The 20,259-nt window shown below is 34.0% G+C and overlaps 2 protein-coding genes across 4 annotated transcripts; both read left to right on the top strand.

The window, feature by feature from the left end:
- Positions 1 to 1,878: 1,878 nt before the first annotated feature.
- Positions 1,879 to 5,565, top strand: LOC145821052 (uncharacterized). Of its 2 annotated transcripts, XM_082917663.1 has the most exons (9): positions 1,879 to 2,107; positions 2,460 to 3,007; positions 3,341 to 3,368; positions 3,458 to 3,837; positions 3,937 to 4,056; positions 4,164 to 4,283; positions 4,392 to 4,527; positions 4,765 to 4,935; positions 5,416 to 5,565. In XM_082917663.1, exons 5-8 carry the CDS (start codon positions 3,965 to 3,967, stop codon positions 4,849 to 4,851), a joined length of 435 nt encoding a protein of 144 aa, XP_082773789.1. In that variant the 5' UTR covers positions 1,879 to 2,107; positions 2,460 to 3,007; positions 3,341 to 3,368; positions 3,458 to 3,837; positions 3,937 to 3,964; the 3' UTR covers positions 4,852 to 4,935; positions 5,416 to 5,565. The 2 variants fall into 2 exon arrangements, with proteins under 2 accessions (XP_082773789.1, XP_082773790.1); XM_082917664.1 differs by lacking the exon at positions 3,458 to 3,837.
- An 8,395-nt stretch (positions 5,566 to 13,960) lies between these two features.
- LOC145821051 (uncharacterized) lies at positions 13,961 to 19,760 on the top strand. Of its 2 annotated transcripts, none has more exons than XM_082917662.1 (6): positions 13,961 to 14,110; positions 18,660 to 18,897; positions 18,995 to 19,024; positions 19,080 to 19,330; positions 19,411 to 19,617; positions 19,697 to 19,760. In XM_082917662.1, exons 2-4 carry the CDS (start codon positions 18,666 to 18,668, stop codon positions 19,172 to 19,174), a joined length of 357 nt encoding a protein of 118 aa, XP_082773788.1. In that variant the 5' UTR covers positions 13,961 to 14,110; positions 18,660 to 18,665; the 3' UTR covers positions 19,175 to 19,330; positions 19,411 to 19,617; positions 19,697 to 19,760. The 2 variants fall into 2 exon arrangements, with proteins under 2 accessions (XP_082773788.1, XP_082773787.1); XM_082917661.1 differs by lacking the exon at positions 13,961 to 14,110 and adding an exon at positions 18,376 to 18,527.
- Positions 19,761 to 20,259: the final 499 nt, after the last annotated feature.

Genomic DNA, 20,259 nt, shown 5'->3' with positions numbered 1-20,259 from the left:
CTTTCTCTCTCTTACTCATCACTCTTTTCTTTCTGTCTATCTGTCTCTCTCTCTCTGTGTCTCTCACTCATCTATATCTTCTCTCATCTCTTTTCTCTCTCTGTCTCTTCGCTCATCTCTCTTCTCTCTCATCTCTCATCTCTCATCTCTCTCTGTCTCTCTCGCTCATCTCTCTTCTCTCTATCTCTCTCTCTGTCTCTCTCGTTCATCTCTCTTCTTTCTACGTCTCTCTCGTTCATCTCTCTTCTCTCTATCTCTCTTTCTCTGTCTCTCTCGTTTATCTTTCTTCTCCTTTTGTCTCTTTTTCTGTCTCTCACTCTCTATCTCTTTATCTTTTTGTCCCTCTCTGTCTCTCTTCTCTTTCTCTTTCTCTCTCTCTCTCTCTCTCTCTCTCCCACTGTGTTCGCGTTGTTCACTCTCTCCTTTCCGTCTTCTCTATTTACTGAGCTCCCTCTCGATTTATCTATCCACTACAAGAAAATGTACTTTTAGCGACCACTTTGTCTCTCTCTCGTTCATCACTATGTCTTTGTCTCTCTCTCTTTCTCTTTCTCTCCTCTATCTGTCTCTCACTCATCTCTCTCTCTCTCACCACCCATCTTCTTTACCACATTCATCACTACTGCAAATGCCATTCCACTACTACCATTACTACCACTGTCGCCACTTCACCTCTACGACTACCATTACTACTACCATTGCCACCACTACCACTACTGCTACTACTACTACCATTACCTCTCCTTCACCCTTGCCACTTCATCTACTCTACCACTACCACAACTTCACCACTAATCTCCTTCGCTACCACCACCACCACCACCACCACCATCATCTCTTATCCACCACTTTCACCACTACTGCCACTACTACTACCATTGCCTCTCCTTCACCCTTGCCACTTCATCTACTCTACCACTACCACAACTTCACCACTAATCTCCTTTGCCGCTACCACCACCATAACCATCATCTCTTATCCACCACCTTCACCACTACTGCCACTCCCTCTCCTCTACCACAAAAAATTTGTTCATGATTTTTAACAACAAAAAAAAAATAGGCCATAGAAAAATATTTTTCATTGACCACAGAAAATTAACTTTTATTTTAGTGAAAAATATTTTTCATTAAAATATTATCCCTACTTCTACCAAATAAAAAATAATAATATTTTTTTCATTAAAATAAAAATGAAACAAATAAATTTTCAATCTTAGTAACTAAAAAAAGAAATTTTTTTTTTAAAAAAAATTCATTAACACAAAAAATTATATATTTTAACAAAAAAATATTTTTTTTTGACGACGGCAACCCCTGTCGCAAAAAAAAAGAAAAGAAAAGTTAAACGACATTATTTTGTTATTTAAATTTCATTTTTGACAAAAAAAAAATTTATTTTTTACCCCTACTTCTACCAAATAAAAAATAATAATATTTTTTTTCATTAAAATAAAAATGAAACAGATAAATTTTCAATCTTAGTAACTAAAAAAAAAAGAATTTTTTTTTTAAAAATTCATTAACTACAAAAAAATATATATTTTAACAAAAAATAAATTATTTTGACGACGACAACCCCTGTCGCAAAAAAAAAAAAAAAAATTAAACGACATTATTTTGTTATTTAAATTTCATTTCTGACAAAAAAAAAATTTTATTCCCGCCCCTTTTTGTTTTCCATTCCTGCTCCCTTCCCCCACCTTTTTTTTTTCTTTTTCCATTCCCGCTCCCCCCCCCCCAAAAAAAAAAAAATCCCCAATCTCAAACCCAAAAATCCCTAATCTCTTCTTACCCCCCCTCTCTCTCTCGATCGACGGCGAGCGGCGGAGAAGCAGCCGAAAGGGCAAACGAGCCCTAGCCATTCGCCATTGCACAGCTCGCAGTCTCTCTCTCTCTCTCTGTTCTGTCCAGGTAACATTCTCTTGCGTCATTCCACTATTTCCTGTTCATAGCAAATGAATAGACCTCCATGAATTTGATTTGTGATTAGCTTCTGAATTTCAGCTTTGTTTTGTTTGGTTGCTCAGAAAATGGAAAAGAGTAGAATATGTCAATATAGATTGTGAATCATATGTTAATTGGTTGTTGTGTTGTGATCAATGGGGTAAAAAAAAAAAACTAAAATACCCAGAAATTTTTAGTAGTCTTTTTAGTTTTTTGGCTCAGCTGAGATGACTTAAGTTTCATATGATCCCAGGTTATGAAAATCCAGAGATTACGCATTTTAATTTCTTCATTTTTGTTGAATTTTCTCGGGAAGAAAACATAATATTAACAAGAAAATTATCCCTTTTTCCTTCTTCCTGGAAAAACTCTGCTTTTTTTTTCCTTTTTTTTAAAAAAAAAAAAAATTGTGTTTGATTTGCAATTGTTATTTTCTTTTTTTTTATGTTGTCTTCAGAGGGCAGAGTGGGTTTTTTTTTTTTTTTTAATTCAATTGGTTATTTGAATTGAAGGCATTTAGCTGTGGAGAAGAATCGAACGTTGCTCATTAAACTATACCCAGAAATATCGAGTTTGACCAGAGACAGTCCTCCAATTGCATCGTTTATCATTCGAGTGGTCTGCTCCGTGGGAGATCACAAGTCTTTGATTCACCCAGGTAATAAATTACAATTAGATGTTTCTTAATTTCTTGTTCTTTAGATTCTTTAAGGACTTTGTACTAATTTCTTAGTTCTTACAACACCCAATTGTGCATGTTTTGTTTGTAATTGATGCTCTTAAAGTGTTAATTGTGTTAAATCTAGGTATAGAATTTTGCAGATTAGCATTAGAACACCTATTGATAGAACAAATTCAGGATGAGAATTTCATCAGGTCTATTGTTGATAATTTTTCTTTCGTCAATGCTGTTTAACTGGTGTCATCTTGTGTCAATGCAGAAATTACAAACAAGAAGCTCAAGAATAACGACGATTTTGTTTGGGCAATTGAGGTTCCATTAACGAGGAAATTCATAATTGACATTGTATTCCTTGATTTGAAGATTGTACCTTTAGAGGTATGATTCTGTTACCTACCTTTTACACCCGTCTTTTATTTTAATCGAATGGTTGCATATAAACGAAAACATTTGAAACTGGCCTCAAGTTTAGCAAAGAATAGATATGAGATCAGTTGAATTTTAGAATCACTATCAATAACTGTGATAATCATGCCTAATCCCCTTGTCAAAATCTATAAATCTCAATAAAGGTTTATACAATAAAAATAACAAAGTTGTATGGAAATAGTGAAATTTCACTAATGAAACAGGAATGGCAGCAACACTTTTGACAGTATTGTAATTTGTATCTATCCTCTACCTGACAAATATGCTTCATAAAACATGCAGGGTGGAGAACCTTGCTATGAAAAAGAGGGTAAGTACATTTACATGTTTTTATTTTTTGTAGCTCTTTACTTTAATATGACATTGTCAGTTAAGATTTTGAAATTCTGTTTCACATAGGAATGCAAAGGAGCGGAATTCAAACAAACTTCAAACGAATTGACCTTGAGCTATGAACAGTTTGATTTGTTTCCAGCCCTTATTCTACAACAATTATATCTTCTAGACCCAATATGGATTAACACATTGAACTCTTAGACAAAAGCACTCTTCAATTAGTACAAAAGACTGATTTTATGGTGAAAGGAACGAAATTACATTGGTTGTACACGCGTAAAATTTTTTTAGTTGGTTCTTTAGATTAGCTCTTTTACTACATTTAATCAAGGACAATTAACTCAAAATCTCCATTTGCACTCTGTTTGATTGGATTAAACTGAGTTTAGGTATTGGGATGTCGTTTGGGACGATCTAGCTCATCTTGGTGGCAAATATGACTGGTAAATTTTTTTTTTCCTTACGTAGATTAGACCTGTTATGTAAAACAATATAACCATACACTAAAGATGAATTAAACCACTTGAATTGCTTTCATGCAGGCTAGAAGGGACAAGTTATAGTGTTGTAATGGAAGATGAAAATCAAATAGAGATTTCTTTTACAAGAACATGGAATTCATCCCTAAATGACACAGGAATGCCCCTGAATGTAGACAAAAGGTTCATTGAAAGCATTTAGCATCAGCTTAATTTGCAGCCAAACAGATCTTAACAAGTTCTGCTTATTTTTAATCTGTCAACGTTGATTTTGTAAACATTATTTGCAGGTTTATAATGCTGCGTCGATACCCCGATTTCTACTCGTATGCAATACTTGAACACTCCGAGGGAAGGCCTGACATTAACATCTACCAAGGGAGGATTGTATTCAAGCTTGAAGAAAGCCTGTAAGACATATATGGTTGTTATGGTCCTGCTATTCTAAATTGTTGACTAGGTTTGACATGAACAGAGTAATTAAAGGAAAATTTAATCTTGATATGATACATGACTAGGTTTCAGTACATGGCTATATCGGATGAAAGGCAAAGGATCATGCCAACGCCACAGGACCGTGAAGCTGGCCTAGTCCTTGACTACCCTGAAGCTGTTCTGTTGACAAATCCAAGCAATCCAGAGCTCACTGGGGAGGTAAGCTTGACCATTTTTCATTCGCCTACTAGTTATTGCTAAGACAGTCCTATTTCCTAAGTTTTGTGGGAATGGTTTTGTGAATTGACAAAAATGCCCTTTTGTGATTCATCAAGAGTGTTAACTTCTTGATATTTTTGTTACTTCATGAAGACTTGACAATCACAAGAGGAAAGATTGCATTTGTGTAGTTAGATATGCTAGTTTTTTTTTCTTTTTTGATGTTGTGTTATGTAGGTGGATGATAAGTACCAATATTCATGTGATGACAAAGACAATCGGGTTCATGGGTGGATATGCTCCAACCCGGTTTTTGGATTCTAGATGATCACACCCAGCGATGAGTTCCGTATAGGTGGCTCTGTCAAGCAAGATCTCACATCGCATTTTGGCCCAACCACCTTATCTGTAAGTATCCAATATTGTTCCCTTTGCACAATCCTTTGCTATTAATCACTCAGATATCATGTTTTGCAAAAGAGCACACTTTCAAATGGCATCAATTTTACTCACTGGCCCAACACAGTGGCCTATTTACAAAATGAATTTCATGACAAGAAAAAAAAAATGAAAAAAGTAATATATGTAGATGCAAATTATTGACCAATTCCCACTTCCCAAATGAAGCCTAAAAGAACAAATATTGTTTTGTATTATGATGATGACATCCATAGGAAAAATTACTTCACAACAATTGGACTGAAAAAGGAATTGATGGAGAACAGAGCATAACTTTCCAGTTAAGCACATGACCTACTACTTAAATCTATCCTATTGAGGCACAACCTTGCACTTTCAATAAGTGGAAAATGTTATATATAAATAAATTTTTACAAATTTCCTTACTACTAGATGTTAATGTTAAAGGATTGTGTTATTTATCTTCAGATGTTTTTCAGCACCCATTATGCTGGGGACAATCTGACAATAAAATTGCGAGATGGCGAGCCATGGAAGACGGTGTTTGGCCCTGTTTTGATCTATCTAAACTCAATTTCAGTCAAAGAGGATGCCCTAACACTTTGGGAAGATACCAAAGAACAGGTACTACTTTGGGCATGAAATTTTTGACAACATAAAATGTAATCAGTACAAACAAAATTAACAATCTCATCTCATATGCATATATTCAGATGTTGATAGAAACCCAAAGCTGGCCATATGATTTCCCTCTTTCAGAAGACTTCCCTCATGCTGATCAACGGGGTACAGTTAGTGGCCGATTACTAGTCTGTGACAAGTAACTACCTCTACTAGCTCAACTACACTATCTTCTTCATCATTATCAAGTGTATAATGCTATTGAATCTGATATAAAAATTTTGTTTTAGGTACATTAATGAACAACTTATGACCGCGAACTTTGCTTTTGTGGGGTTGGCTGCACCAGGAAATGTTGGATCATGGCAAAGAGAAAACAAGGTTTTTTTTTGTTTTTGTTTTGTTGCTTTCATATATTTTTAGTTAACAAACTACGGAATATTGTTGCTTTCATATATAACTTTCCTAATTTGGCAATTATCAATTAGACACTCTCCCTCTCTTCGTTTCTCTTACCGTTGCTTGTAGGCACTTTTCTGTGGAGATTTTAGCCTTTATGTTGAATTAAGATCAAGAAAAAATGATTAATGTCCCTATTTTGGTTTGCTGAATTAACTTTTTAGTTTATTCATATGTATTAGCGGTTTTTGGATTAATTTGTGTTTTCATTTTTCAGGTCAGAAATTTTTTGGAGAGATGCAAAATATGGTCCAAGAATTAAAGAACTTAGTTTTTTTTAAGTTTTTTCATTTTTTAATATATGTAAGCACAATTAATTTTTTTTTATTTAATTCTTTTGTATATACTTTTGAATATTTAATTTCCATTTATGAAATATATGACGTTATTCTATTCAATATGTGGTTATGATTCAAAATATAGTATATAGTGTGTATTACATTCTTTAAATGTGCATACAAAAATAATATTGATTATTTTTCAAATATGTCGAATCCTTTTTTTATCACAGATTTTATTAGTTATTAATCACACTTAAAAGATGTGATTTAAATGTTATTAATCATACTTAAAAGATGTGATGTAAATATTTTTAATCACACTTAAAAGATGTAATCTAAATGTTATTAATCACACTTAAAAGGTGTGATCTAAATGCTATTAATCACACTTAAAAAGTGTGATTAAAAATGACCCTTTTTAATCACACTTCTAAAGATCACACTTAAAATGTGTGATCTAAATATTTTTAATCACACTTAAAAGGTGTGATCTAAATATTTTTAATCACACTTAAAAGATGTAATCAAAATATTTTTAATCACACTTAAAAGGTGTGATCTAAATGTCATTAAGCACATTTAAAAAGTGTGATTAAAAATGACTCTTTTTAATCACACTCTCAAAGATCACACTTTAATAAAACTTAAAAGGTGTGATTAAATAACATACATATAGCGATCCCGGTTATCCCTTTACTGTTCTGTTGTATTCCGGACTCGGTTCTGTGGAGTTGGTAGTTGTATCTATCTTGTTGTCGTCCTTTAATTCCATTTGTTTGAGTTATAGGATGTGTTGGGCATGTTTCGAACAGGTAGGCTGAACCTTGGTCTGAAATCTTGTTGCTAGGTTTTTGGTCGTTCCACTCGAGTGGGCCTTGTTGCGCTCGAGCGGAGATTGCACGCTCCCAGTTTTTCGTGTCCCTGCAAAAGTTTTGTAGGTGTAATTTTTACGCTCGAGCGGGTTTCTTTACGCACGAGCGGTAGCGCTCGAGCGGGTGCTGTGGCGCTCGAGTGGGTAGTACTTTTTGGTGTAAGTTCTGGGAGGGGGAAATCTATGCTCGAGCGGACTGGTTTTCGCGCTCGAGCAGATGTACTTTATTCTTGTGTCTTGGCGCTCGAGCGGGCCTTCTTGCGCTCGAGCGTACCTTGTTTTTTTGTTCTTGACACTCGAGCGTTGTGTTCTCCACTTGAGCGGGGATGTCGTATATCAGTTGGCAGCTGGGCATTTTAAAATCACTTTTTACATTCTCTCTCTCTCTTACTTTCTAAAAAGCTATTTTGAGAGCTCCTCTCTCTAGAAACTCCCTTCTCTCTAGGGTTTGATCTAGTTAGAGTGTCTCTCTATCCTCCGGCCTTTGTAAAAAGTGTGTTGATCGTCAAGGGCTTCGTGTTGATCCGAGAATCGTAGTGTTTGGAGCATTTTCACTTTCTTCTCCTTCTCCGTTTGAGCTCTAACTTCGAGGTCGGGATATCCTACTCCTTCTCATGAGTTTTGTCTTTGAATTTTAGCATTTTGATAAGTTGGGGGTTATTGGGTAATTTTGAGAAAGTTTGGGCCTTTGTGTAATTTTACAAAAGTTAGGGTTTTGTTTATATAAACTTGTATGCATGTTTGGCATAGAGAAATGAGATCAATATTGGTTTATTGGTAAAAATGGAACCTTGGGGTTGTGATGTTAATTATGGGAAATGCCCTAATTACATTGATAAATTAATTGGGATAATTAATTTGAAGGGAAGAAGAATTAAATTGAGAATGTTGGAATTGGATGTGTATGGGATTAAAGGGTGTAGTTTGATTCGTTCATAGCTCACCTAGGTGAAATGTTGATTATATATCCATTTGGTGCATTTATTTTCAGTATAGAAATAACTGCTTTGGGCTATCGGTGAAGGATAGTCTTGATTGTTGTAGACACTGCATGATGATTAGGCAAACTAAAACTAATCGATTGAGTATGCTATTGAGTATATCAACTGGAATAATACATTAATTCTATGTATTGATTGAATGTATATGACCTATGTTTATATACATGTGTTGTGTGGGAGGAGATAGGGGATGTACTCTACGGTTTAGGGGAAGATAGGGGATGGACCTCTAAACCGGATTTTGTGTGACATTGATACAGCACTACAATGTGTATCAAGTGTTGATTATGGGAGTGTTTAAATTGATTTGATATAACACTAAAATGTATATCGTTATCAATTGTAAAGTGTAGAAGTGATTCTATGTTATGTTGATACAGCACCGAAATGTGTATCTTTCGCAAAGTGTGGGAATGGTTTAAGTGTTATTGATACAGCATTAAAATGTGTATCCCTCCGGAATTTTGAAAGTGTTTTAAAAATGAGTCTTATTCTCATCAAGTTATTTGGCTAAGTTTTGAGCCTTGTTTTCAAACTCAAAGTTGAAAAAGAAATGAGAAATGAAATGTAACATGGACTTAATGTCATGAAATCGAAATGTGATATGTGTAGATGTATCTGTGTTGACCATCTATCAACAGCTAATCTTTTAGTCATTTTTCATGGTTGGTTTAGTGTATCTCTACTGGGCTGTGGCTCACCCTTTATGGGACATCATTTTCAGGTACAGGTAGCATGCCACCTCCAAGGACATAGCTTGGGAGGCTAGAGGCAGACTGACTGCTTGTTATTTGTTTTCTTTTTGATGTATTACATGTAAATTCAAGCCAAGGGCTTAATATGTATTGAGTTAGCACTCTTCTTTTTGTAACCAAGTGTTAACTTGGAAAGCTGTAAGCCCGTAGGGCATTTGCTTTTGTTGTTAATATGTAATACTTTTGTAAGAACTGTTCTGATTTAATGGAAAGGTGGTTGGTTTCTTTGTATCAATGCATGTCTAATGAGATGGGTTTTATTTATTATTTTGAGGGCGTTACAATACATCACACAAAAAAAGTGTGATCTTTGTCTGTTTTTGGACTAGTGCTGGTTGGTCGTCCTGCTGAATGTCCACCCGAACGTCCGGTCCTTTGTAGATTTAAACTTTTTGGACTGTTGTTGTACTGAGTTGTTTGAACCTCTGTTTTTGGGTATTGTTTTTGAGTTGAAATGAACTCCTGATTGAGCAAATATTAAATACATTCTAACAGCATTTAGGATAAAAGTTTAGATAAAAAATAATGGGGTAAAATAAATTGCGATTTTATTTTTCTCTTCCAAATAAATTAAAACGTAATTAAATAAAACATCAAAATAAATAAGTCTAACATAGAGGATTCATTTGTACACTTTCATAATTTAGAGAATTAAAGTGATACATCTTAATAATTTAGGAGATTTCCATGTGAATAACCTATGTTATATTAATTAGATGGTGACTTAATATATAACTCTTTACACCTTGTTGAGTCACATGATTTTTTTTTTGTATCAATGCATGTCTAATGAGATGGGTTTTATTTATTATTTTGAGGGCGTTACAATACATCACACAAAAAAAGTGTGATCTTTGTCTGTTTTTGTACTAGTGTTGGTTGGTCGTCCTGCTGAATGTCCACCCGAACGTCCGGTCCTTTGTAGATTTAAACTTTTTGGACTGTTGTTGTACTGAGTTGTTTGAACCTTTGTTTTTGGGTATTGTTTTTGAGTTGAAATGAACTCCTGATTGAGCAAATATTAAATACATTCTAACAGCATTTAGGATAAAAGTTTAGATAAAAAATAATGGGGTAAAATAAATTGCGATTTTATTTTTCTCTTCCAAATAAATTAAAACATAATTAAATAAAACATCAAAATAAATAAGTCTAACATAGAGGATTCATTTGTACACTTTCATAATTTAGAGAATTAAAGTGATACATCTTAATAATTTAGGAGATTTCCATGTGAACAACCTATGTTATATTAATTAGATGGTGACTTAATATATAACTCTTTACACCTTGTTGAGTCACATGATTTTTTTTTTTTTTTTTTTTTTTTTTTTTTTTTTTTTTTTTACTGAGAAGTGAATTGAATGAGAGATAGAGAATAGACATTTGTGTACATTACACTTAGGCTTGCTTTTTGATAATTTGTCTATTTTAGTTGACTTTTTAATTATTTTATGATATGGACAAAAGTTTTATTTGAAATTATTTGTGATTTTTATTTATTTAATTTTTTTTGGGTGTGAGTGAAAAAGTGATTGATTGATATTAGATGTGACATTTTGTCTTATTGACTATTTTAACCTTTTTTTGTCTTTAGGTTTAGGCTTTTCTCCAGTCCGAAATCAAACTAGAGCATGATGCTGGACCTCCGTGATCACGTGGCTATCAACATCCGATTAACATGATTTTTTTACAGGGATGAAGTACTCGATGAGCCCTATCCATTAAATGGTTCAAATTATCAATGTGGGCTCTATGGTGGGCCCACAGAGATCTAACATCACGCTTCAATTGGGTCCCAACTGGAGAAAAGCTGCTCCCTCATCTCACTAACTATTTTAGCCAAAAATTCTATTACCAAACATGGCCTTTATATGGCGAGTGGAATCAATTTTAATATTTATTTGGTTTCGTGTTTACCACAATTCGGAACTTAGATTTTTAGTCAAAAGTCAAAAAATTATTATAAATTGTCACATCATTTTTTTTTTTATTTTGCTATATATGTTTTTTTGTAAAAAGTCAAAAATCAATTAAAATAGCCAATTCCTAAATGGGTTATTTGGTTTTATGTTAAGAATCAATTTTTTGAAAAAATAAAAATTAGTTTGACAAAGCCTTCATTTGAAAAGAGCTAATTTAGCTTGACTTTTTGGTTTTTTTTGGCTAATTTAACTTGGCTAAATTAGCTTCATTTGTGAAATATTTTTGACTTTTTTTTGGTTTGGATGTGATGTTTATAAGAGAAAAAGTGAAATAATTATGGTTTAAATGTGACATTTTATCTTATTGACGAAATTAGCCTATTTTGTATTTTTGTGCTTATTTAGGGGTTGTTTGGGATGTCCTAAATAAGTACACTTTTTGTCTTTTTAAACTAAAAAGTTGAGGTTGAAAATATGAATGTTTGGATTAACTTTTTGACTTTTTATGAAAAAATATGTATTAAAAAATTGTATAAATTAATGTGTAGGGAAAAATTAGTATTGGGAGTTGTACAGCTGTAATTGTTGACTTTTGGTGAATAGTGATAACTTTTTAACCTTTTGAGTAACTTTTTGACTTTTTAACTTTTTTGAGACTTCCCAAACTTGGCCTTAGCATTTAGCCTATTTTGGCAACTAGGAAAAAAAAACCCAACTTATTGACTTATTTTGGTTATATTACCTCTCTACTTTTTTGCATATTTTTTCAAAAAAAGTTAAAAAGCTAGCTCTTTTTTTTTTCTTTTTTCTTTTTTTTTCCAAACAAGGCCAAAAATAAATACTAAAAATGTATTCTCCCTCAAAAATTGTAAAATCATATGAAAATGGAAAGTGTTTTTGATTTATTATTTTTTTCCTTCTAAATTTGTTTTAGATTTTTAAAATTAAAAAAAAATTGTGAAAATAAAACCAAATAAATTTTAGAGTGTGAGTTTCACCAAAAAAGACTTTTGGTAGCTTCTATATATATATATATATATTTTGTGCGCGCGCGTGTGCTAATGTAATGTGTTGTACAAAGACTGAAATTGCTTGACGAAGTTAATAATTTAAGCTTTCGAATCTAATTATGTGGGTGATTTTTTAGATTACACCTACAACAAGCACGAATAATAGCAGAAATAGGAAAGAAAACACTTACTTTCAGCTTCAGGGGACATTTTTAAATAAAAAAGAAATGAAAAAAAAAAACTAAATAAATCCTCAAAAGAAAAAGAGAGAAGGAAAATAAGGTAAAATAGGTGGGATAAGCTTATCTTCATATTTTATCTCTTCATACCCATACATACCTCTCTTGTGAGCTCTAATTTGGAGCTGTATCACTACAAGAAAAGGGGGTAAAAAACACGGAAGCATTAGCGACAGCGGTTTTCCCGTCGCAAAAAATGGTTTTTTGTGACGGCAGCATAAACCGTCGCAAATGAAGGCTTTAGCGACAGCGTTATCCCCGTCGGTAATAAAAAATGCACGGATAGGGAGTAAATGCATCAGTATTAGCGACGGATGTTTTTTCCGTCGCAAAAAAGAAATGTTTTGAGACGGCGTACGTTTGCTGTCGCAAATAGTTTACTTATTGCGACGGCAATTTTCCGTCGCAAAAAAGTCTAATTTAAACGGCGCCGTTTTATGAATAAAATACTTGCCATTTGCGACGGTGTAAAACCTACCGTCACAAAAAGTGAAATTTTTTTTGCCCCCTTCCCTATTCATCTTGCCGCTCGATCAAAAACGTAATACAAATCCCTAAAAGTTTGAAACCAATTTCTTTGCCCCAAATCCCTACGAAGCCGAACGGCGAACGGCGAACGGCGAACGGTGGTGCGATGGTGCGGTGTTGCTGCGGCGAGGACGACTGGTATGCTCTCTCTCTCTCTCTCTCTCTCTGTATATATATATACAGATCTGTATCGTATATATGTATATATATATTGATAATATATACATTATTAAATCTGTATATATATATATATAAATCTATATCAATATATATATATGTTGATAAATTTGTATCATCTATATATATATATATTGATAATATATACATTATTAAATCTGTATATATATATATAAATCTGTATCAATATATATATATATATATGTTGATAAATTTGTATCATCTATATATATATTGATAAATCTGTATCATCTATATATATATATATTGATATATATATATATAAATATGTAAATTATATATAAATATATATATATACATTATAATTCTAATTACATTGATATTATAAAATCTATATATTTAAATAAATAATAATAACATTTATGGAAATCTGTTTTCATTATTATATATAAATATATATATACATTATAAAACTAAAATCTGTTTTCATTGTTTTCCAATCATTTTATTTTTTTGAAAATAAATAATAACACTTAATTTGTATATTTAAATAAATAATAATAACATTTATGGAAACACTCATTATTTCCAATCATTTTATTTTTTTGAAAAATAATAAACTTTTAAAAATTCACAACCTATTTTTATATATTTAAAAAAAAAAATTGTTAACGGGTCTCTTATTTGTGGCCACTTGCTAAAAATGTTGGAAATGAAAATATACATGACTTATAAAAGTGAATGATGTATAATCATTTTTAGCCTGATTAATCAATTGTTTTAGTAGGGGTGTTTACATACTAGTTTAATTTGTTTATGAGATGATCCAAGTACTAAACCTATCCTTAGAGAAATTTTGGAATCATAAATTCTGAAATTTTAGAAATCGAACCAAAACCAAACTGCAAAATTTGTTCAAATCCAGTTTAGTTCCACGATTGAAGAGTTTCAAAAAACTTCATTGGTATACTTCAAATTTCATAATATAACCCAACAAATTTCTCATATTATATACACTACTTAATCACTAAAGTAATGCAATTCTCAATAATATAAGAAGTGTCCAATAAAAAATAATATGAAAAATTAGGAAAAAAAAAAAAAAAAACTCAAAGTTTAAGTCTTATAATAAAATAAATCATGAGTTTAATTTTGCTGATACTGTTATTGATGTACCTATCATTTATTCTGTTTTTCTTCCAGGCAACTGTATCGAAAAGTAGTCTTTTTGATCATTTGATAAACTTTTGGGAATTTAGGCCGGGACTTGATCCAGGAACTTGAAGCCTTTATTTTTTGGTGGATTTTAAGTTCCAGTCACCACTCTATCGACAGGTAATGGTTCTGTGCTTAATTTGGTTCTACTGTACATCTATCTAGTCTGTGAACTTCATAACCATAGCTAATGCAGTTCTGCTATCATTTCATTATATGTAGTTTTTGCATTTTCTTTCAAGGAGAGCATATCTTACAATGTTCCTAACATGTAGCGTGCAAGGCACTTAAGTATTTACGTTACCTGGTTGATCTTTGCTGGTGTGTTTGTGGAAGTAATTTGTAGTATGGAAAGTAATTGGGCCTCCATATATATAGATAGAAAAGAAACTTGGACTGGGCTTTCTTATTCTACTTTGTTACATAAGATTATGTATGTGATGTTCAAAATTATAATATACAGAACAATGATCCATTTTTATTAAATAATTTTTGAGACAATATACTTGATTAGTGTGTTTTTGTATAACTCATCTATCAAGTTCATAAATAATGCCGCATAGTATTATGGAATACTAATAATTTGGAGAATTCTACCATACACATCCATTTATCATATGCATCATTAGTTATGTCATTTTTTTTTCTTTAGTTATGATGAATTATCTTCGTTAATTATGATATTGTTTTAGTTAAGACTTATAAGATCTTTGGTTGTGCCTCATGTGGTGTTTGGTTATGATTTATTTATTTTTTAAGTTATGACTCAGAAAGTATGAAATTATGTCATTTTTTTCTTCAATTAATTGATCTCACGTGTTGTTGTATAAGTATTTCATTTTTTATGTTCTCCTATTAAATCGGTAAATAACTAACTAGGATAAGACTACCTACCTATTTGAGAGAAATTGGATGGATAGGTATCATGGTACATGAATACGTAGGTATTATATTTAGAGTTACTTTGATGAGATATTTTTGTGGATGTGTACAGATGATGGATAAGAGTTGGATCGATTTTCCAAATAGGATGTCGAGCGAATACATTAATGGGATTGATGAATTCCTTGTGTTTTCCTACACTAATAGGGTTGAAGGTTCGATGATCAGTTGTCTGTGTAGGAAGTGTGAGAATCGATACTATTTTGTACGAGAGGGTGTACGGGAGCATCTGATTTTGAATGGTTTTTTTAAAAAATACAAACATTGGATTAATCATGGGGAATCTTACGTATCTCTGCATGGTAATCGAGAGAATGAAACATTAGCTAATTCAGACATTGGGGATGATATGATTGGAATGATACAAGGGGCTATGGGAAATCCACATGCCGATACAAGTGTTGAGGATGATGAACCACAGGGCCCTGATCCCCATGCATTTGAACCCCAACTCGGTCTAAATGCAGAGACTGCAAAGTATTTCAAACTTCTTGAAGATGCACAAAGTGAATTGTATCCGGGTTGTTAGAAGTTCACATCTTTGTCATTCATTGTTCGGCTTTTACATTTGAAGGTGCTTAATCAGTGGACAGACAAGTCTGTTGACATGTTGCTTGAGTTATTGAATGAGGCGTTCCCGTTGGGTGTGAAACTCCCGGACTCATATTATAAAGCTCAAAAGGTCACAACAGATTTGGGCTTCACGTATGAGACGTGGGATGCATGTCCCAACAGTTGCATGTTGTTTCGAAACGAGGACGCCAATCTTGATAAATGTGTCATATGCAACAGTTGTAGATGGAAATCAAATGGTGATGGTGGTTCAAATGGTCCTAACAAAGGTGGCAAACGAATAGCTGCAAAATAGATGAGGTATTTTCCTTTAAAGCCAAGGTTGCAGAGGTTGTTTATGTCATCCAAGACGGCCAAGTTAATGAGATGGCATGCAGAGGAACGAACTGATGATGGTGTCTTCAGGCATCCTGTTGACTCCCTTGCATGGAAAGATTTTGACCGTCGGAATATTAACTTTAGTAACGATTGCCGAAGTGTAAGGCTTGGCTTAGCATCTGATGGTTTTAACCCATTCAGAACGATGAACATAGTTCATAGCACTTGGCCTGTTATGCTCGTTCCATACAACTTGCCGCCATGGATGTGCATGAAGCAACCATTTCTAATTTTAGCCGTGCTTATTGACGGCCCAAAAGGACCTGGTGACAAGATTGATGTGTACATGCAACCATTGATTGAGGAGTTGAAAGAACTATGGAATGAGGACGTGTCAACATTTGATGCATCAACAAATCAAATGTTTCAAATGCATGCAGCTTTACTATGGACAATTAGTGATTTTCCTGCATACGCAAACTTGTCAGGATGGAGCACTAAAGGCGAATATGCATGTCCTTGTTGCAATAAGGAAACTACATCGTGTTGGTTGAAGCATAGTAGGAAACAATCATACTTGGGTCATCGCAGATTTTTACCTACTGGCCATAAATTTCGGAAGGATAAAGTATCATTTGATGGTACTCGGGAAGTCCGACTCAAACCCAAATTGTTGTCTGGAACTGAGATGTTGCTACAATTAGAATCTGAGGGAATTTTAACCCAATACAAGAGGGATGACCTTAAGGAGAGGCATAGGAGACAAGTACAGAAGGAGAAAGCTGGACATCGCACCCACAGTTGGAAGAAAAAGAGTATCTTTTATGAATTGCCATATTGGGAGCACAATCTAATAAGACACAACCTCGATGTGATGCATATAAAGAAGAATGTTTGTGACAATGTGTTGTGGGCAATATTAGGGGTTGCAGGAAAATCGAAGGATGGCGTTAATGCTTGGCGTGATTTACAAGATATGAATATTAGAAAACCCCTACATTTGCAGTTAAGAGGGTCGAATAAAGCCTATTTACCAGCAGCACAATTCACGATGACCAAGGATGAGAAAGATTTGTTCTTAAAAGTGTTGAAGGAAGTAAGAGTTCCCGACGGGTATTCATCCAATATATCACGTCGTGTGCGCTCACATGATAGAAGTATTGGGGGTCTTAAGAGCCACGATAGTCATATTCTGATGCAACAACTTATTCCATTGGCTATTCGAAGATCGTTACCGAAGAATGTAATTGAACCCTTATTGAATTGAGCAATTTCTTTAGACAATTGTGTTCAAAAGTGAATCGTGCGACGGATTTGCAATATATTCAAGATCGTATCGCTATAACACTTTGTCATCTAGAGAAAATATTTCCTCCGAGTTTTTTTGATATAATGAAGCACTTGCCTATACATCTAGCTGATGAAGCCTTATTGGGTGGAGCGATTCAGTTTCGATGGATGTATCCAATTGAGAGGTATCTTCTTACTTTGAAGCAATACGTGCGTAATAGAGCTCATCCTGAAGGATCAATTGCTAAAGGATATCTTATGGAAGAATGCATGAATTTTTGTGCACAATATCTCAATGATGTGGAAACCAAATCTAGTCGACCCGTGAGGAACTATAGTGGTGCTGATAATTTGGGTCATGCTATTGGTGAAAACACAAGCTTTTATCTTGATAATACTTCTTGAGTACAAGCTCATCGGTACATCTTATTCAATACAAGCGCGGTTCAACCATTCATAAAGTAGGTTAAGTCATTCACTCAATATTTTATTATGTTTTATTGAATTTTCTACAAAATATTTTGTATTGCTAAAATTTCAATCTACACAGCGAACACCTTGAAGTACTTAAGCTCAAAATGCCTCGTGTTGACGATCATCAGCTTCGGCGTGAACATTTTGAAACTTTTCACATTTGGTTCAAGGAACATGTATGTATTTAACTCTATAGATTCTAGTTACTTAAGTCGAACTACATTTTAAATTTTACATTTTCGTGTAAAATAGGTCCAAACTTTGTGAAGGACTACTGATGTCATATTTTCTGAAGAGATTATTCTATTGGCAAATGGTCCTCATAACTTGGCAAGGAGGTTCAACGGGTATTTACTGAATGGGTTTCGGTATCGAGTAAAGGCCATGGATGATCGTCGAGCAACACAAAATTGTGGTGTAGCTTTGAAGGCAGATACCATAAGTTATGCTAGTCGAAAAGACAAGAATCCTCGTGTGGGGTCTGTGTACTATTATGGACAATTGACAGATATTGTTGAGATTCGATATTCCAATGAGAAGAAACATGTGTTGTTTAAGTGTGATTGGATTGACAACATTCACGGAAAGAAAGAAGATGTCTTCAATTTCACGTTGGTGAACTTCAATCATTTGTTGTACCGAGATGATCGAATTACCAATGAACCTTTCATCTTGGCGTCCCAAGCAGAGCAAGTTTGGTATGTTGCAGACCCGTTACAACCGGACTGGCAAGTCGTGGTGAAGATGTCTCAAAGAGGTTTATTTGATATGAGTTCGAATGATCCACAAATCGAGCCATACATGAGCCAACAATTGGAAGAAAATATAATGCTTCGTGATGAAGAAGTTGGTTGGGTGAGGGAAGCTGCAGAAGGGGAAACAGTCGATGTTCAAATAGGCTGATAGTGGTGGAAACATTAGTAATTCAATTAAGGCCAAGGTTGTAGTTAATCATCAATTTCTTAATTTACTTTGTCTTTGTAATTGTATTAGTTCAATTAATGTCATATTATAGTTGACGACAAACCATTGTCTATGTTTCTAATGTCAATTAATGTTATATTGCTTGCAGATTATTATGGGAAGGAAGAGGAAGCCTGATCATCCCCGGCGCATGATGTCTGATGTGCTACATAACAGGACATCAGTAGCACCACCATCAGAGGAGGCATCACATCGGCCACTATCGGAGGGGCCTTTAGTGGCACCACAGCAGCTACCATGTACTCAGCCTCCACGCCTACCATCGGTGCGTCCACCATCAGTGCCACCACAACAGCTATCATCATCAGCTTATGAGCCATCCGCAGGTATATAAATTTGCTTTGATTTGTATGAAAATTATTTAAACATACATTTATTTATGCTCATTATATATAACTTGTTTATTCTCATTGTATTTTGCAGACCCTTCGACTTCTTCACAGCCCACCTCAGGTTTATTTGATATGATTTGTATTCACATTATTTAAATTTGATTTGTATCTCACAGGTCATGTTAGTTCTTCATCAACCTCGACTAGGCGTGGTAGAGGATGTGCCAAGGGCATTAAAGAGTGGGGTACTGGTAAAAAGCTAGACATATAATTTGATGGAAATTACTGCCCAATAGGGGATAACGTGGCTAAGTTAACTACTCAACTTGGCATTATTGTGCGGAATGGTAACATTGTTCCTCTTACTTTTCTTGACTGGAACAATGTGCCTGATGATATTATTGATGCTATCTGGAAGGATGTGAAGGTAAAAGTATATTTTTGTCCACAAATTCGAATTCCAAAATTGTGTTATTATTATTTAAACTTTGAAATTGTGTTTTATAGGACAATTTGAATATATGTCCAGAGGAGTACAAGCCAATCTGCATGAAAAACTGCAACAGCATATGGAAGGATCACAAGAACAAGCTTAAGGCTAAGTATTTCAAGCCTAGAAGTTCTGATCCTAATCTGAAGGATGATGTTCCTATGCACATTGTGCCAAGCCAGTGGGAAGAACTTGTGGAGTATTGGCGTACTTCCGATGCTGAGGTATACAAATAAGTTATATTTATGATATGTAAACATACAAATCATATTTACATACTCACATTTGTCGAACCTGTTATAGAAAATCGCAAGTAGGAACGCTAAAAATCGGCGAGCTCACGGTATAGCTCATACCATAGGGCGTACTACTTTCTCTCAGATACGGCATGAGGTTTACATTTTATTGTTTTATTTTTGTATATAAATAAACATTGTACATTTACAAATTATTTACATTCTAATTTTCATATTTCTAAAAAAATGCAGATGACCAGTAAGGGGAAGTCTACTGATAAGATGAATGTTTGGCTTATGACACGTAGAGTAGATGACCCAGAGGTTATTCTGACCTTGGTAGTTTCCAAACACCTTTGATTGTATTTAAAGTTTATTTTTTGTGTGTCAACCATCTTAATTTGGCATATACTTGTATGTCTTATTCAATACAGGATGAGTTTAATCGTCAACTCTCTATGCTACCTGAGGATGGTCGGACTTTGGAGGCTAGGAATGCCATTTTCCATGAGTTGATAGGTCATGACGGACATGGATATTGTCGCACATATGGGAGAATTGTGCCTCGGAGAGCGGTGTATAAAGATGGTGCTGGGCCATCACAATCAACACCCCAGCCATCGACTATTG

Source organism: Camellia sinensis, chromosome 3, assembly GCF_055761805.1.
Source record: "Camellia sinensis isolate YWXY chromosome 3, ASM5576180v1, whole genome shotgun sequence".
NCBI classification, from domain to species: domain Eukaryota; kingdom Viridiplantae; phylum Streptophyta; class Magnoliopsida; order Ericales; family Theaceae; genus Camellia; species Camellia sinensis.
The sequence above is the reverse complement of the archived record's forward strand: the minus strand, read 5'-3'. Positions and strand labels throughout refer to the sequence as shown.

What these genes read in the sequence shown, in the direction of transcription:
- LOC145821051 (XM_082917662.1), top strand. Translation starts at nt 18,666, where the DNA reads ATGGGAAGGAAGAGGAAGCCTGATCATCCCCGGCGCATGATGTCTGAT. An exon ending in AGCTTATGAGCCATCCGCAG is followed by an intron (nt 18,898 to 18,994) that starts GTATATAAATTT and finishes TGTATTTTGCAG; the next exon opens with ACCCTTCGACTTCTTCACAG. An exon ending in TTCTTCACAGCCCACCTCAG is followed by an intron (nt 19,025 to 19,079) that starts GTTTATTTGATA and finishes TGTATCTCACAG; the next exon opens with GTCATGTTAGTTCTTCATCA.
- LOC145821052 (XM_082917664.1), top strand. Translation starts at nt 3,965, where the DNA reads ATGGAAGATGAAAATCAAATAGAGATTTCTTTTACAAGAACATGGAAT. An exon ending in CCCCTGAATGTAGACAAAAG is followed by an intron (nt 4,057 to 4,163) that starts GTTCATTGAAAG and finishes CATTATTTGCAG; the next exon opens with GTTTATAATGCTGCGTCGAT. An exon ending in ATCCAGAGCTCACTGGGGAG is followed by an intron (nt 4,528 to 4,764) that starts GTAAGCTTGACC and finishes TGTGTTATGTAG; the next exon opens with GTGGATGATAAGTACCAATA.